The 16,724-nt window shown below is 43.0% G+C and overlaps 2 protein-coding genes across 2 annotated transcripts; one reads left to right on the forward strand and one right to left on the reverse strand.

The window, feature by feature from the left end:
- The first annotated feature begins 3,908 nt into the window (after positions 1 to 3,908).
- grtp1a (growth hormone regulated TBC protein 1a) lies at positions 3,909 to 8,515 on the forward strand. The gene is made up of 7 exons (XM_068574576.1): positions 3,909 to 4,047; positions 4,145 to 4,303; positions 5,266 to 5,390; positions 5,971 to 6,067; positions 6,331 to 6,503; positions 7,531 to 7,716; positions 7,821 to 8,515. Exons 1-7 carry the CDS (start codon positions 3,957 to 3,959, stop codon positions 7,911 to 7,913), a joined length of 924 nt encoding a protein of 307 aa, XP_068430677.1. The 5' UTR covers positions 3,909 to 3,956; the 3' UTR covers positions 7,914 to 8,515.
- A 192-nt stretch (positions 8,516 to 8,707) lies between these two features.
- On the reverse strand, positions 8,708 to 16,371 carry lamp1a (lysosomal associated membrane protein 1a). Its single transcript, XM_068579898.1, has 9 exons — positions 15,951 to 16,371; positions 12,107 to 12,213; positions 11,794 to 12,013; positions 11,137 to 11,298; positions 10,829 to 11,034; positions 10,623 to 10,748; positions 10,450 to 10,516; positions 10,198 to 10,365; positions 8,708 to 9,741 (listed from the first exon to the last, which is right to left on the reverse strand). The coding sequence occupies exons 1-9, from the start codon at positions 16,003 to 16,005 to the stop codon at positions 9,602 to 9,604; spliced, it is 1,251 nt and encodes a 416-aa protein (XP_068435999.1). The 5' UTR covers positions 16,006 to 16,371; the 3' UTR covers positions 8,708 to 9,601.
- Positions 16,372 to 16,724: the final 353 nt, after the last annotated feature.

The raw sequence follows: 16,724 nt of genomic DNA on the forward strand, positions 1-16,724 counted from the left end.
AAGCTACATGTTGAGCTCTTGTGTATATGTTTATCACAGGATTGTTGATTGAAGGATTGTTTTATATTTCAATAGGCTTGTTTTAAAGGCCATTCTGTGTATTTGCATGGTCATACTAAAAGGACTTGATAGTATCAGGATGAGAGAAAAAAAAAAATCACTTTAGTCCAAAGACTTAATGACTGTTTTTTATTGTTGTCTCACACTCAGAGTCATAATCTTTTCTATTTGCATTAATTTGGAGCATGAACAAGTAGAGCACACTGCGTGAATGATAACTGGGTATTTAGAAGATGAGTTTGACTGTAAACGGCTTTACACTTTGAAGGTGTTATTCAGAAACAAATCTATGTTAATCTATCCATCCATTATTGGGCCAGGTCCAGATGCCTTTCTCTCCACAGCAGCATTTCTCAGCTCCTACTGGGGAGGCGTTCAAAAGCCAAATAAAGTAATTGTTAAGGTCCTGCTGTTTAAGTTGAACTATATCCTGTATTATTTCCAGTGATATCAGATGCTAAACTAAAATCCCAAAAGTGTCAGTGTTCATTACTTGACCTCTTTTGACTACAATCAACCACATTTCTTTTGCCTTAATTTAATTTTCTCAACTACTACAGGTAGGTTGTTTTGGAGGATTTCTTTGAACACTTGTCACTTTGCGACAGTACGGTCTGGAAGTGGATAACACAGATGGGACACAGTTCTCTGCTCCAGATTCTCTCATTAGCAAATACACAAATTGAAATCTGATGACTTGATGTAAAGTTTGCATCATTTAGATACCCATCACCTTTTTTCAATACAAGAGCAAGGTTTCCCACTCTTACTCGTGCGAGACATTAACCATTTCAATTAAATTGAATTAAATCAAATTTGTTTAGTATAGCCCAAAATCACAAATTTGCCTCAGATGGCTTTACAATCTGTACACATACGACATATAACCCTTACATCAGTAAAAGCCCCCCCCCCCCCCCCTCCAAAAAAAAGGAAGAAACCTTAGGAAGACAACAGAGAAGGGATCCCTCTCCCAGGATGGATAGAAGTGCAATAGATGTAATGTGTACAGACATAGATATATTTACTCATCAAAAGAAGTACTATTTTCTTCTCAGGTTTCCACATGGATGTAGAGCTGTGTTTGTGAGACAGAAAGAGATACACTGAGTGACATGACCCTGGGCCTTGTTTGTTTATAAATGAATCATCTTATCTATCTATCTAAACTCAATGTTACATGTGAATTGGACTTTGGGAGCTCTAAATAACCCATGCAGAACACATGATTTTTATTTGACTGTCGCAACGCTGCTCAGCAGTCTCAGGTGAACATGTGGCTACATTTACCTGTGCTACGTGGCTGCCCTGGAGAGGGCGCGGCTGCGTAGCATGTTTGCTGCCTTCACGTGTTATCAGACATACGAACACTGTTTGGGGCAAATGGGCAAATAGCCTGAGGGTAACATAGGACTTTTTTTTTAAATCAGGGAGTTGTCGACCAGAGTGAAGTTGTTTTTCCAAATCATTGTATATCTAAATGGAGACAGTGGTTTCATAATGCAAGTCAATGGTTGATTTTAGTTAATATATAAGGAGCATAGGAAGTGATACAGAACATCAAAAACAGTACGATAAGAAAAGGGCGTTTTCTTGTCAAAGTGGTGTCCAGTTTCTAGTATGTGTACATGCTGGAGGCAAAAAAAAACATGAACAACGCCAAAAAAAAGAAAGAATAACTAAAAAGCTCGACCTCTTAGCTCTATACTACACTATATATGTTGTTCTCACCCAAAACACCATTAATGCGCCATAAGTCCCATCCGCCTTCCGAGCTCTGAAGTGGGAATGTTCCGGGAATCACTCAAAAGCAACATCAGGTCTGACCGACGTGTGTCCTGGGGGAAAACGTCACGAGTCCAAAATCCTCCTCAAAGTCAACGACGTCAGTTGGTCCGGACAAGCCAAGTGGAAGGGACTTGTGTTGTTGTTGGCCCCGCTGGGTCGCGTTCATGTAGTCGGTGAGCGTGGACGTGGGTGTCGCTGCAGGCCGGTCGGCTCCACCCAGAGGAGCGAGCAGCAGGTGCACGCGGATGGCGACACAACTCGGGGCAAACACCGCTCTCTCGGCTCGACGTGAAACCTCGGGGTTTCGGCACATATGTGAAGAAACTTTGTATTGGCAGGAAAACGCGTGAAGAATGCTTCTCCCCGCTTTCCCCTCTCGGGTGCAACGTCAGCATTGAGGGGGAGAAGGAAAGTCTCTCTGCACGCGACCATGGAGAAAAGTTTACGTGAACCTTAACGCAAACGTCCCTCGAGTGTGACGTCGACATTTGAGAAGGTTTTATACTTTTCAATTGTTGTCTTGGCGGCTTTACTATTATTTTTTTATTATTATTATTTTTGCGGAGAGAAAAGCAACAAAGTGGATTGATTAACTCCATGGTGAGACTGTAGCACAGAGTTGCAGAGTATCCGCGGAGCAATGGAGAAGGACAACTCCCCGGTCGGCCGGGCTCAGGACCGGGTGAACAGGTAGCTACCCTGTGTGTGTCGCCTCAACGTGACTGTAACAAATGGACTCATCAAAATGTTAATTCATCTGATTAATAGTCGTGCACCACTGGCTCATTAAAAAAATGGGGGATGGGGAATTGTTTAGTCGAAGAAAACACTGCGTTTTTTTCAAAATGTAAACGTTTAACTACACTTTAGTTATTTAGTGACTACACCTGGCACAACCAGCAGCCTAATAATAGTTACATCTAACCTTCAAGAAGATAACACCCGGCACCTTTTTGTTGAAAGTGTTTTTGATTTAACTTTGGCATTATGGCTGTTGTTTGTGGTTTTCAGTGTCTAAATTAAACACCCTATTTTATACCAATGAGGGGAGACTACAAATTAGAAAACAGCCTCAAAATGTACAATATAGTTTGCTTAATTAACATCTCCCGAAAACAATGTAAAACCCAAACTGAAAGTTATATTTTTAGATCTTGGATAACATATTCATATAACTGTTGTACTAACTGCCTTTATATTCACTTAGTTGTGCCTATTAAACTGGCATCTAAGTGTTTATTGGACTTTTATCCACTACATGTTATGCGAAACAGGCTTAAACATGTTTGGCTTTTTTTTTGTGGGGGGTGTTAACACTCATTTCTGCAGTAAATGTTAAATGTGGAAAAAAGGGGAGCTGTCGCCCAGTTAAAAAAAAAAAAAACAGCGTCTGATAACCAAAAACAACACCTGAAGTCTCGTGCCACATTCACACCCTCCACTGATACATCCGAGGTGTGGACTTGCGTTTGTTTTGACAACAGAGATGTCCTCAGATGAGGAACATAACATTTGCATAATGATACCTTTTGTTTTTCTCCAACCAGTATTATCAGAGACGTACTAGTTAGAGCATGCACTGTGTGTAATATATACAATAGAAAATATATAGTTCAAATGTGCATGCACATGTTTAAAACGGGTGCCTTCCACATTGCTGGGCTATTGGTGCTTTTCTTCTCAAGGGATGACTTTGTGAAAGGGTTAAGCTGCAGGAAGATTATCGTGTTACCTAAGGAATTAGCTTGAGCCACCTACACCCACAACTTTATTCATCTACAAGCAGATTGTAGATGTAGGTAATTCAGTAAACATGCAGTACAAGATTACATCTCACCACCTTTTTGTGGTCAAATCTAGTTATGCCTGAATGAGGTGCTACGTAAGCTGGGATGACAAGGCCCTAGCAGGCAGAGTTAGTCATTTGTCTTCAGTCTTGCCTCAAATAAAATAAATATCATCACAGTACCAGTGTATGTTGACAGGGCATCCCTTTGATGTGTTTCCTTATCGTGGTTAACAGTTTCTTCTTCTGCTTTTTGGCACAGCGTTGACCATATGGCTTTCAGCGCTCAGAGCACTTTGATTACGAGTCATATGAGGAGCTCATGTCCGAGTATCTAGTTGTGCTCACCCGGCGATCCATCAAGTGGTCCAAACTGCTGAAGGGCAAAAGCAAAGTGCAGAGGAATGTAAAACGTGAGTGTGAGAACCGAACACTCGCCACTATCCAAGCAGAGCAGAGTGCAATGTCTTCAAAGCGGCACTAAACTGAAATGTTCCTTCTCTCCTTCAGTAAAGCGCTATGTTCGTAAGGGGATTCCCAATGAGCACCGGGCTCTGATCTGGATGGCAACCAGCGGGGCTCAAGACCAGCTGGAGAAGAACCCGGGGCACTACCGGGCCCTGCTCGGAGCCCAGCACGACCCCAAACTGGTGGAGACCATCTGCACAGGTGGGGCCCTTTACCGTTTCTCATTTGCTCGTACGTCCACTGAGACCTCCTTAAAATCCCGGGCACACACTAAGCCAACCTTAAAGAACCAGCCCCAGCAAAGACTTGCAGGGCATCGCCTCACCTCTTTCCTCAGAGCATCGTGATCAGGGAACATATCAAACTAATCGACCAATGTCAATTTTAGTAAAAGTGTCATGATTGCCTGGTAAGGTTTAATTTTCGTGCTGACGTTGACGTCATCATGTGGTCTAAACATTTTGTTTGAATACCCACTCAGAGAATTCTTTCTCTCTGACTGCCTCTGAGGCTGATGCAGTCAGTCTGCTGATTCGGCTAAACGACTGCTGATTTGTGCTGACTCCAACCAAACAGTCCCAGACTCGCTGCAAAAGCCCCGTCCAACAAGCCATTCACACCTGGCACACTCATTACCAACTGTTTTGATGACCAAGGACTCTACAAAGTTAGCACAGCCACAATAATTGTATCCTCCGCCTCTGAGATAGCAAATTAAACAACATATACCCCTGTAGGTACCCGGGTCACGGTTAAAGTAAGACCAGAAATGGGCATGCATTTGACTCTTTCTAGGTGATGCTGCATTGTGTTGACGCAAAAGTTAGTTCTGTGGCAAGTACGTTTAGTTCCGCACCTGTGGGCCCTCAATTTAGTATTTAAAAACACTGGTAAAACGGTTAATATATTTGAGCTGTCTCTGTGTTTGGGGAAATGGTAAAATGTCCAACAAAACAACACAGCATGCATTAACAAGTTTTCCTAGCTTTACATACACAAAAACCGACAGAAATAAAGGTTATTAAGCTTTTTAGGTTTGCATTCAGACATTGTTCGAATCCAAGTCTGATAAAGACTGTTTCGCTTCTTCTTTTCAACAAACTTGCTGTCACGCAACCATAAACACACAGCACTAAATACACACTTTGGTCTTTTCCTTGCAGACTTGAACAGAACATTTCCAGACAACGTCCAGTTCCGCAAGACATCCAACCCTTGTCTGCAGAAAGCCCTGTACAATGTGCTGCTGGCTTATGGCCACCACGAGCCAGCAGTGGGCTACTGCCAGGTGATACTACTGCCTAGATCCAGCCTGAAAAACATTTTCCATTATACTATTCCTACATCTTCCTGCGCATGTGACAAAGATTTCAAGTACTGTGGGACTTAAATTCACAGTGAAGGATTAGGTCAGTGTGGATCATCGGAAAACTGACTTAAATATGCAGTGTAATATTTATTAGCCAAAGAAAAGAAGATGATGTATATATTTTTTAAGTGGGTGCAATCATTATCATTACAAAGTACACAAGTGTTCATTGCTTCTGTGTGTAAAGACAGGCTGTGAGTTTCAGTATAGTCTACATTAATCATTATCATTTGAAAGGCACATTTCCTTCACCGGAACATACACAGTCTAGTTTGCAATTCAAATCGGCAGCAGGGCCGATGGTTCCATGTCTTGTGAAGTATAACTAGAACCCATCAGTCTGTAATCATACGCGGTGTGTTTTCACGGTTAAGTGTTTTGTCTCTTTACTTTCATGTCCAGTGCACTTCACTGCTTATAAAGAGCTCCGCCATTTCTAATAAAACCTGCTCAGACTGGATCGCAGGACACGTGTGACCCGAGTCTCTTTTGTTTCCAGGGGATGAACTTCATAGCTGGGTATCTTCTTATTGTCACCAAGGATGAAGAGAAGTCCTTTTGGCTGATGGACGCACTACTCGGTAGAATTTTACCAGGTGAGTGTGACGAGGCGTCGCGGTCGTCCTTTGACTCTGAGCTGATACTACTGCTGAAGGTTTTTATCCGTCTGCGGCTTAAGACCTACGGCATGTTTTCATTTGTTTCACTCAAACGAGGAAATGTCACAGTGTGAATTTATTAAGACTGTTTTCCATTCATTCTTTTTGTTTTATGAAAATCAATTTGTTTTATGTTAGTTAATTAAGAGCGATGTCTAACTTGTGTGTTTGTGTGTGTGTGTGTGTGTGTGTGGTTACAGACTACTACACTCCAGCCATGATGGGGCTGAAGATGGACCAGGAGGTGTTAGGGGAACTGGTAAAAGTTAAGATCCCCGGAGTCTGGCAGACCCTAATGGATCACAATGTCATGTGGACCTTGGTGGTCTCCCGGTGGTTCATCTGTCTCTTCATAGACGTCTTGCCAGTAGAGGTGAGTGCATCTGTGTGTGTGTGTGTGTGTGTTTCATAGTGGGCTCGTTGAGTAACATTTGCTTCATACAAAGGTTTAGGGGAGCGGGAAAACGGAGTATGTGGCAAGGTGGAGACAAATCCTGGTTGTTGCATTCCGGACTTCACACAATGCATATATGAAATAGCAAAGTTATTGTACATTTTGCCGTTAAAATGTGGTTCTGATTACTAGAAAGATCAAAGCTCTGTCAAAGCACACTGTTAAAAAATACCGTTCAGAAAATCCATATGCTTTATTCAAGCACTGCTTTTAGTGGATTCAAAAACAAATAAGCTTTTTGTTCCTTTTCCTCCAACGTGGAATGGCTAACCGACCACGTAAACAGTCCTTGTTGTTGCTCCTCAGTCCTTCTGTTGGCCTCGGGATGGGTGGGGACTGTTATGTTTGTTCTCCGGATACACACAAGGCTTCAGTCGGAGGGCGTAACACGCAGATGTTCACACTATTCCCTCAAAAATTCTCCCCCTTAGACAAACATTGTGGCCAGCCAGCAGGAGTTATTACTGCAACAACAAGGACATGATTCCTTATTTGTATGTTTCCAGTAGTTTATTTCCACTAGCTAGTGGTGCTTGGATGTGACTCTTCATTCACTCCTATTGATGTTTTGGAGAGTTTCTAATGTATGAGGGGAAATTGCTGTCAATATCCTCCACCACAAATGATCTATAACTCCAGACACATACGCTAGGTGGCAGTACAAACATGGTTTTCAACAGCAGTCCACTACATCTCAGAGGTAAATCTTGTACTGTAATGACTGTGCGCTCGCAAAAGTAATTTCTGTGTTTTAGGTGGTTTGAGTTGCAAGAGAAGTTGGAACCCATTTGTGTTTGCTGAGATTGACTGGGATATTCCCTCAATCTTAATGTCTTACTTTCCTCGTTAAGTGTCTGTTCAAACTGCAGGTTGAACTTTACATCGTGTCATCCCTTTGCATATGCTCACTGGTGGGTTTTATTTCTTCGGTCCCATTTCTCTGCAGACAGTTCTGCGGATTTGGGATTGCTTGTTCTACGAGGGCTCTAAAATCCTGTTCCGCGTAGCTCTGTCACTGATCCACCACAACCAGGCTCTGATTCAACGGGCCCAGTCACTGCCGGACGTCTGCCAAAACTTCAAGCAGATCACTCACGGACCATTTGTTGAAGAATGCCACACTTTCATGCAGGTAAAAGGAAAAGGCGGTATCCCATCACTGTTAGTGATCACTGTTTAGTAGTTTGTATAAAACCTCATTAATCCCATAATCCTGGTGTTTCTCGCTCTTCCTAGAAAATCTTCATTGAACCAGGAAGTCTCCCCATGGCAACCTTGACTAATCTGCGGGTGAAGTGTCGATCTCGCTTAGTTGCAGAAGAGTCCTGAACCAAACTCGACTACCTGTTGCTCAAACTCACTACACATTCCACCGGGACGAGGACCTGGCAACTCGGCTGCAGCTTCTTCTCTTTTTTACCGACTAAATGTCACAGGGACTACTACGTACTGTTGAGTTTTTGTCTTCAACATTTTTCAGATAATCATACAATCCAAGTGTAAATATATATATGCTGAAATGAGATTATTCTTAGCAATGTGCTGTATGAGCGGACTATTGCATTTGAAATAACCATTTAGCTTCTCTTTTGTTAAATTTTGCACTTTACTTCAGAAAGTCAGAGACACTGTAGAGAAAAAGGTTTGGCAGCAGCGGTTCGGGTCCGATGAATCATGTTGCACACTGAGCACAACTAAGAGGCCTACTGTATTTCATGTTGAATGGGAAATGAAGATAGACAAAACTACATGCAGGTATTACTTGCTGAGGTAATATTCAAATGTGAATTATGATTTCATGACAGAAAATTAATGATATTTTTCCAAACATTTCTATATCTGATTCATATACTTTAGTGGTTGTGTTTTAGATTTTGAGTAAATGCTTTAGTTCCAATCCTCAATCATTAACTCAAGTGCACTATGATGAAATGAATGAAGTATAATAAAAAAGGCTGCTTGCTTTTTCACAGTGTGTTTAGTTTGGTCTGTGTTTGATGTTGATCCCAGCTTTGAGTATTCTGTGTAATGGACTCGTCGTTAAATAGTTCAGAGTAAACATGTTTATTTAACACAACAGATCATAAAGGTACTGTAACATAAACTACCAAGAAAAGCAGTGCTGGAGTTTGAAGATTTTTATTAACTTTCAGTAAGATGCATAATAGAAAATGAGATCAAACCATTTTCTATAAAAATAAAAGATCAAATCACTCAAATTCATATTAACATTTCTTTAAGGAGCGAATCTGCAGGGGGATACAATGTATTTAACATTACAAGCATCACTTGTAACGTTAAATACATTTTAGTAATGTGTACAGCTGGACAACTGCAGAGTTAAAGCAGCTCACTGCCTTTCTGCCATCTGCCAATTACCAGTTAAATTAGCTGAATGAAGCTGTGCTTCAGTTTTCGTTGTGGAGGAATGCGATTGGAAAAGACATTCAAGAGCTTTCCCTTTTCTTAGAGAAGAATTATCTTCAGCTGGTGAAGTTTAACAAAATAAATTATAGTATGTGTCTGCAGAAAAATAAAACTCCACGGAAAATGTTTTTTTCAAACCTTAGGAACCTAGAAAAAGAACTTTGTCCTACCGTTCATTTGACCCTCCTCCTGCCTCTTTAATTGCATTGACTTTTTTGTGTGTAAATAAATAATTACATAGCTAAAAACAGCAGTTCAAGCAAATTCAACCAATTCCGAGAACATAATGGGACAAGAGTCGACAGTTAGCGGTGAACTTGCTACAGAAAATTCCAACTGCCGCCATCGTTGATTGTGTAAGGACTCTATCCTCTCGGGCTTCATCAAGATGCAAACTATCTGAAGCTAGCAGGTATTTGGTTTCTCATCTCACAGAGAAAGTGAAAGGAAAATAAAAATATCCAGACGTCAGAGGATATGCAAAAACATGCACTCGCCACAGTAACAACTGCTTCCACTCACGCTCGTCTCCACAGTCTACTACTTGCTCGCACACTCTGGCTCATCTCTCCCACGTTCAGTCTGTCTGTTCAGATGGTCTGGTATCCAGCATGGCTCCTCCTCCTGCCTATCAGATATGCAACGAGGACGATCAGCACCAGGCCGGCGAGAGCTGCTCCGACAATGATGGGGATGAGCATCTGGTCTTGGTCCATCTGACACTCCTCCGCTGGAAACGCAAACAAAAGATAAAAGTGAACATTATGTCATAAGAACATTGTGTCTTATGCGCAGCCGTTCCTCCAAAGTTAACAAATATGCCTTTACGTCACCTTTAAGGCTCCATTATTGGGACAGTGTATTTAGTTAATTTAATCTGAAAAAAGTTATTATGAAAGGGGTTACATGCTTTAACTATTTATTATTTTTCTGAAACTTATTTTAATCCAACTTTTAACAAGAAATCTTATTTCCCAAGATGCCTAACTATTCCTTTCAATCTGTTCATGTTTCTGAAACCAAGGTGAAAAATGTTAACGGTGAAATGGCAATTAATGCCTATCAGACTAAAACAGCTTTCCAAGAGTGCTGCCAATTCATAACAAACCACCTTATCGTCATCAACATGAAGGTCAGAAGACGAAGATAAAGAAAATAAACAGCAGGTTAAAGAAAGCATTTTTACCCGTAGCAAACTGGTTGGTGGTGACTTTAAAGGGTTGGACCTGCAGTCTGAATGTGTTGAGAGAGAAGGTTGTTGCAACAAACAGAGTCTGCTCTGCATTGCACAGGTAGGAGCGGCCCAGCGTACTCCGCTGGTAGTCCAGACTAGTGTTGCCTGCTGAGAATGGCGCTATGGAGACAGACAGACCAGAAATAGTTAAATAAAGCAAATTGGAGGAGTCAAAAAGTATGTTGCTTCTGACAAATGACATACCAGTTGCATCTGGCAAATTAGCAAGCAGAGTTATCCCACTCAGGTGGTACTTGTTGCTTGTAGAGTTCTGTGGATAGTAACGGAGAAGATATGTTTGAATGAATACTTGTCCCCACACTCGCACAAACAAAAACAAACTGACCGTGTAGCTAAAAGACGAGGGGCAATATTACCAGAGTGAAAGTGAAGTTGAGCGTGCTGCTTCCCTCCTGTGTCAAAACCAAGGAAGCGCTGCTGGCTTCACATGATCCGGATGAGCGCGTCAGATTGGGAGTCAGGTTGACTAATTCTTGGATGGTCTGGCAAAGTAGACAAAGTCTGGTTCATCTGACGTTTGTGCCGCACAGAAAATGGCCTGTATTCATGTATGATCTTTTACCTTATTCTGAGATAGAGAAAAGTAGGTGACGTTGAGCTGCAGTCCCATCTGGGCCAGGAGGCACACCGTGCCGTTGACGTTGTTGACCGAGTAGGTTCCCCGCTCAGGTGTTCCTGGCGGGGTCGGCGCTGGAGCTTCGGTGGTTGTAATGCCGGCAGTGGTCGTCGGAGCCGTGGTGCTGGCCTGATCTGCCGTGCATACGCTTTCTGAGAGGAGAAATGACATATTGTTGTTTCACACACAAATGTGAGAAACAGTCATAAAAGACGCAGGTCCAAACAACCAGGACAACAAATCAGAATGGTTACCTGTTGGACTCAGGTCGTTTCCTGGCATGTACGCCTCCAGCCTCATATCGGAGAAAGTGACAGCTGCTCCGCCAACTCCAAAAGTGGAGGGGCTCACGCAGCGGTAGGTGGTGTTGATCGTCGCCCAAATCCCAATGGAAGGCAACACCACAGTGACCACGTCTAGGACGAATAAAAATACACAACAAATTACTAATACTGTTCATGGTATACTTAGTAGCTAGTCTGAAATGTGCCTTCGCAACTATTATCTTCTTTATTTCTGACAATAATTTTCAACCGTTGTTTTTTTCTGTTCCATCAATCACCCCACGGCAGCTCTTTGACTCTTGCCATTACTCCCCTGACCCTCATTCCCTTCATTATCTTTTTGTTAATAAAAGGACTTGCATTTGTTTGCCCGTCGGTGCTAGGGTTTTGTCCCTTGTGATTACACTTTACCAACTGAATCTGACTGTTTTTTTCAACAGTGTACACCTTATTTCTGTGCTACCATCATGCTTAAGGTCGCACGTTGGTCGCTGATGCTGACTGAATATATCTGCGCTCTGTTGCATGAATGCAACAATTTTGAACTTTCTTCACTTTAAATATCAAGCTCAACAACAAATCCAGTGCAGTGCCGGTTCAGTTCGTTGCTGGTGTTTTTGTGTTTACCGGAGCTGTTAGCCTCCGGGAAGATGGAGGTGTCGCTGAGGTTGTACTGCAGCGTCAGGTTAGCGACACTGTACAGGCTGCCGTTGGTTGAAAAGCTCAGCCCCAGCGCTTGGCCAGATCCGAACACCGCCACCAGCCATGGCGGGCTGTCGTCTGTGCCGCATGAGCTGCTCCCTGTGTCGACCACGGTGGAGTTAGGCAAAGAGACCTGTACCGTTTGCTGAGGAAAGACAAGTGACGAGAACGGCGATCACAAAGAACCCATCACCGTAGGGGCTTCCAGAGATGGAAATGTTGCCGTCACTTTACATACTGTGCTGCTGGAGGTGTTGTATGTGATGGAGAAGGTTGCAGAGAGCTCAGCCTTGATGCAGGTAGAGTTCCCTTCTTTCACATCAAGAGTGACCGCCTGAATGCAACCTGTGGAGGAAAATCATTTCAATGAGAGAGAAACATCTTGAAAAAACCAAGCTCACTCAAAAACTAAAATATATACTTTTTTTCCAGGTGTCTTCCTGCAATATTTTCGGCAAATATTAGTAACCACAGTTGGGTGTTCTTGTGCGTGTCGTCATATCTCATATTACTAAAAAACATGCCACAATTATTAACAACAAATATGGATCTGCAGCGTGACCTGATGCTCAGTTAAACTAACCTTATTAGGTTGATATTAGAATACAAGCTTGTACATTTAATACATAATCATTATCTGGGTCTTATATTTGACTTGCCAGGTTTATAAAAGGTTAAAAAATGAGCACAGACAACAGCAGTGACGGCATCTGATGCCATGACCAAAAAAAAAAACACATGATAAAGCAGTACACACAAGGCACCACCAGAGGTCTGCACGCACACACACGCACACACACGCACGCGCACACGCACACGCACACGCACACGCACACGCACACGCACACACACACACACACACACACACAGGAGTTAGGAGGAGTCATACTTGTTGGCTCTGCCTGTCTGGCGACCTCCACAGTTGGTATTTATACATTCATCCCTTGGAAACTGCCGACTCACTGATCTGTGTCTATGTGTGTTTGTGACTAAGGCTGTAACTCTCAACATATGTACCACATGTAAGCTATGGTGGCTTTTCAAGTACTTATTAACCCCACAACTCAAACCCTTAAATAACCTCACCCATTTTCACAACACAGTAACGCAATACGGGATCTTCATCGCTTGCTTCACAATTCCCAGAAAATCTACCAAGGAGTTGAGGCAGTTTGCGGCTGTTGTACGGCCACTTTGGGTTAACTTTTTGTCCCCACACTCGCACAAACAAAAACAAACTGACCGTGTAGCTAAAAGACGAGGGACGAGCTTACCATGTAGTAGTCTCTGTTCCCAAATCCAGTTCCCCAAAAAGCCTAAATGATTTTAGACCGGTTGCTCTTACATCAATTTTAATGAAAACTTTTGAAAAACTGGTAAAGTCAGAAATTTTAAAGGAAAACTTAGCAAGCACTTGACCTGCTGCAGTTTGCTTACAGGCCACACAGAGGAGTGGAGGATGCCATAGTCACTTTGTTTAATTTAATTTTTAAACACCTGGAGGGAAATGGATCTTATATTTGACTTTTATTTGTTGATTTCTCCTCTGATTTTAACACAATCCAACCTCATATTTTAACCACTAGGCTTTTAGAAGAATTTAACTTAAGTCACAATCTTGTGGGTTGGATTCTTGACTTTTTAACTAATAGGACACAAAGAGTGAGGGTAAATGGGATTCTGTCAGACCAAGTGTGCTCCTCCACTGGCTCCCCACAGGGATGTGTGCTGTCGCCCCTCTTATTCATCCTTTACACAAATATGTGTCAGAGTACATATGATAATAGGACCATTTTAAAGTATGCAGATGATTCTGTCATTGTCAGTCGGCTTCAGGACAATGAGACAAGCCATGGTCCGGTCATCCACAACTTTGTGAAGTGGTGTGAGGAGTCATATCTTCAGTTAAACATATCAAAAACCAAAGATATGATCATTGATTTTGCCCACACACACATGAAACCATATCCATTTGGGTCAGACTGTGGAACTTGTAAAATCCTACAAACATCTTGGGACAACTATCGACTCCAAATTGAACTTCGAAGCAAACTGTGAAGCCGTGTGTAAGAAGGGTCACCAGCGTTTGTTTTGTTTAAGGAAACTGTCCTACTTCCTCATGAACAAAATTATGATGACCTTATTTTATCGTGCTTTTATTGAATCAATTTGATCTTTTCCCCTGGTGTCGTGGTTTGGAAACCGTTCTTTATAGAGCAGAAACTCTCTGCATCAGATTGTAAAATGGTCCAGCAGGCTGATTGGTGAGACACAACTCAGTCCAGAGTCCCTGTACGCCAGACAGCTAGAGCGCATAGCCGGCTCCATTTTAAAGGATGACACCCACCCCTTGCACAGGGAGTTTCAGTTTCTCCCCTCCAGATGGAAGTATGTTGTACCACGGTGCAGAATAAAGCGATATAAAACCAGCTCTGTTCCAGCAACCATCACACAGGTGAACAAATTGTAATTATAACAGCACTGACCTGGAGCTGAGTACTTTTATCATGTTTGTCTTGTTGTCTGTGTTAATGTATGTCAAGATGGATGCCTTGTTGTTCCTCTACTGTTTTTCTACCGTTTGTATTCCTGCAAACCAAGTTTACCCTCGGCTACCAATAAAGTAGCCAAACCAAACCAAACTTTCCAACAACACAGCTTTAATGTACTGTATGTTACTTGATTTTTTTTTAAATGTATTTGTGCTGTTCAATCAGTTTTTTGTGATAAAAGACATCAACCGTGTGGGACCATTAAATATTAAACTACTTATCAAGTAGATAAATAATGATCCTACCCACAGGCTGCCAACACTATAGCAGGTTTCAAAAAATATTTGACACTGAATATTTTAGTTAAAAGAAGCATTGGACTTGTGGGCCAAGTTTATTGGTTATAATTTCATAATTCACTTATTACCCTGCTGGCTGACCGAGCTCTTCCCTTTTTATATTCTTCTTACTTTCCTTCATCTTGAACTTTTGCCATTAATACACTACATTGGAATTCCCTCCTGTGTGCCTCCTCGGCTGCCTTGCTGAAACCTGAACCCGGTGCCACCTCTCTGTTCACCCTGTAAACACCCAGCAGACGGTTTACACAACACTGCAATCTGATCATGAGGTAAAAGCATCCGTGTGTATAAAGTATTGAGCTCCAGATAGCAGCACTAGAAGGTCATTGTAGAGAAGGTAACCAAAACAGAAAGGTATCCCGATTCTGCCATTTGTGTTATGAGGAAATGCTGGTGCAGGCAGAGGCTTTGAACTCTAAGGTCATCAGGGTCTGTGGAAAACCAACCTGGACACCTAGTTAACGATAGTAATGCATCAAATGATTTTTCAAGTACTAAAGGGTAAAACAAATAGAAATACATTGCAACTACTCAACAACTGCATTGGTATGTTTTGCTTTTTTCAGCAGCCAGGTGTGTGTGTGTGTGTGTGTGTGTGTGTGTGTGTGTGTGTGTGTGTGTGTGTGTGTGTGTGTGTGTGTGTGTGTGTGTGTGTGTTCTGGCCGATTAAACTGGTCCTAAAACTAACATTGCCAGTAGGCCTCTGCTGGGCTGCAACACAAAGCCATCCCAGTGGTCACGTGAAGCCCTCAAACGACACAACAAAGAGGCCAATCCGCTGCTCCACAGCACCAACACATCCGGGGTGTTACATGGTAACAGAATAATGTCCAGGCACTTCTCCTGCGACTCTGGTCCGTTTTTTGACACAACTATTAGGACAGATGACCTTCGTTATCGTTGTTGTTTTTTTAAGACAGGTTCATGTCAAACTTTCACCGTGGGATATGTCGCAACTTGGTGACTGGCCCACACCAGGAAGTCCGTTATGAATATAATAACACTAGTTTCTGCCTTACACTCAGGTCACGTCACACACGCGATTACCTGCCGATCAGTTTTACTTGATTATCGGCTACTTTGTTCCAGCTAAACGCGGGAACACCTGAGCTCAGGTTAGGTTACCTGGTCACAGCAACACCTGCCATCCCAACGGAACGGTCAGGTTGCGTGACGTCGTTGAGTTCGACGGCGAGAAACTCTGACGTTACGTCCGCAAAACACTCACCGAAATCCGCAAACCAGGCGATGATGAGCGCGGCCACCGCGTGAGAGAGTCTCATCCTTCCGGGGGCAGTCTTCTCCTTTGTGTTGCCCCCTGTAGCAGAGCCTCGAAAGCCCGAGAAGGTGTTGTGTGTCGCGCTGCGAGCGCAGGTGGGTCGACGCGGCGGCGAGGCGGCACTTGACTACACGGACCGTTAGCTAAAACTGTGGCGTCACCGCTGCTCTTCTTCCTGTTGATGTTTACGTTTCTCCGCCGCGTGAGCACACCGGTACGAGTCGTCTAACACTCCTAACTTACCGTCCCGCCAACGGGAACTACCATTACACGCGCTTATTAGACGTCGGTTTCAGGCTACAGCGACTGCACACACCACCACGTCCCGTCATGTGAACTGGTTGAGCTCAGCGCCACCCAGTCACGTGGGACCCCCTCACCCACCTCCTTTCTCTCACGAGCGCCGTCAGAGGCAACGCGAATAAAAACGGTCCCACTGCTCCATTAACAAAAAGCTAAATGTTCCAGCAGACTAACGGTTAACGCGGCGCTGTCCCGTGTAAGATGTCCGCTGATGAGGAAGGCCTCCCAACTCACATGGCTGGACATAATGTCGGGTGGGTGTAAAGAGGCGACTAATGAGAAACAAAAGTTGACTTCCAGGGATAATATTTCAATTATCCTTCGGGGAACTCACACGAGAAACACCAAGTCATAATCATGCACATCGGCACACTTGATAGCGGCCCGGGTAGGAATGCGCACTTGAACACAACATGATGT

This window comes from Clinocottus analis, unplaced genomic scaffold (genome assembly GCF_023055335.1).
Source record: "Clinocottus analis isolate CAN_PGR_092001 unplaced genomic scaffold, fCliAna1.0.p SCAF_1, whole genome shotgun sequence".
NCBI lineage: Eukaryota > Metazoa > Chordata > Actinopteri > Perciformes > Cottidae > Clinocottus > Clinocottus analis.